General features: G+C 51.6%; 1 protein-coding gene across 1 annotated transcript in view; it reads left to right on the top strand.

The window, feature by feature from the left end:
* The window catches only part of LOC103383501 (noelin-2), a 10,508-nt gene that overhangs the window by 6,154 nt on the left and 3,889 nt on the right, over positions 1 to 465 (top strand). Inside the window, exon 4 of the mRNA XM_008316639.3 lies at positions 182 to 401. Within this exon, the coding sequence (XP_008314861.1) occupies positions 182 to 401 (220 nt within the window). The remainder of the gene's footprint in view (positions 1 to 181; positions 402 to 465) is intronic.

Genomic DNA, 465 nt, shown 5'->3' with positions numbered 1-465 from the left:
GTGGGGGGGGGGCTGTAATGACTGGATGGAGCAGTTCTTCTGCGTGGACACACACACACACACTGTATATATGTATAGATATATTTGTTTGTTTATTTGTTTGTTTATTTGTTTGTTTATTTGTTTGTACATTTGTATAACAAACCTCCCCATTATGTCTGTTCCTCTTCTGCCCCCACAGGAGTTAAAGGGCCAGATGTCTCACTTACGCCCCCTTCTGTCCGTGGTGGAGCAGTACAGATTGGACCTGCAGACGCTGGCTGCTCTGAGACTGGAGCTCCTCAACCTGTCAATCATCCTGACAGCCATTCAGGAGGAGGTTGGAGCCTACGACTACGAGGAGCTGCAGCAGAGGGTTCTGCTGCTGGAAACCAGGCTGCACAGCTGCATGAACAAGCTGGGTACGTACCCCCGACTGGACCGGACTGGACTGGACTGGACTGGACAGGACTGGACTGGCCCGGG

This window comes from Cynoglossus semilaevis, chromosome 9 (assembly GCF_000523025.1).
Source record: "Cynoglossus semilaevis isolate Cse_v1.0 chromosome 9, Cse_v1.0, whole genome shotgun sequence".
Taxonomy (NCBI): Eukaryota; Metazoa; Chordata; class Actinopteri; order Pleuronectiformes; family Cynoglossidae; genus Cynoglossus; species Cynoglossus semilaevis.
Note: the sequence above shows the minus strand (reverse complement) of the source record. Positions and strands in the feature narration are given on the sequence as shown.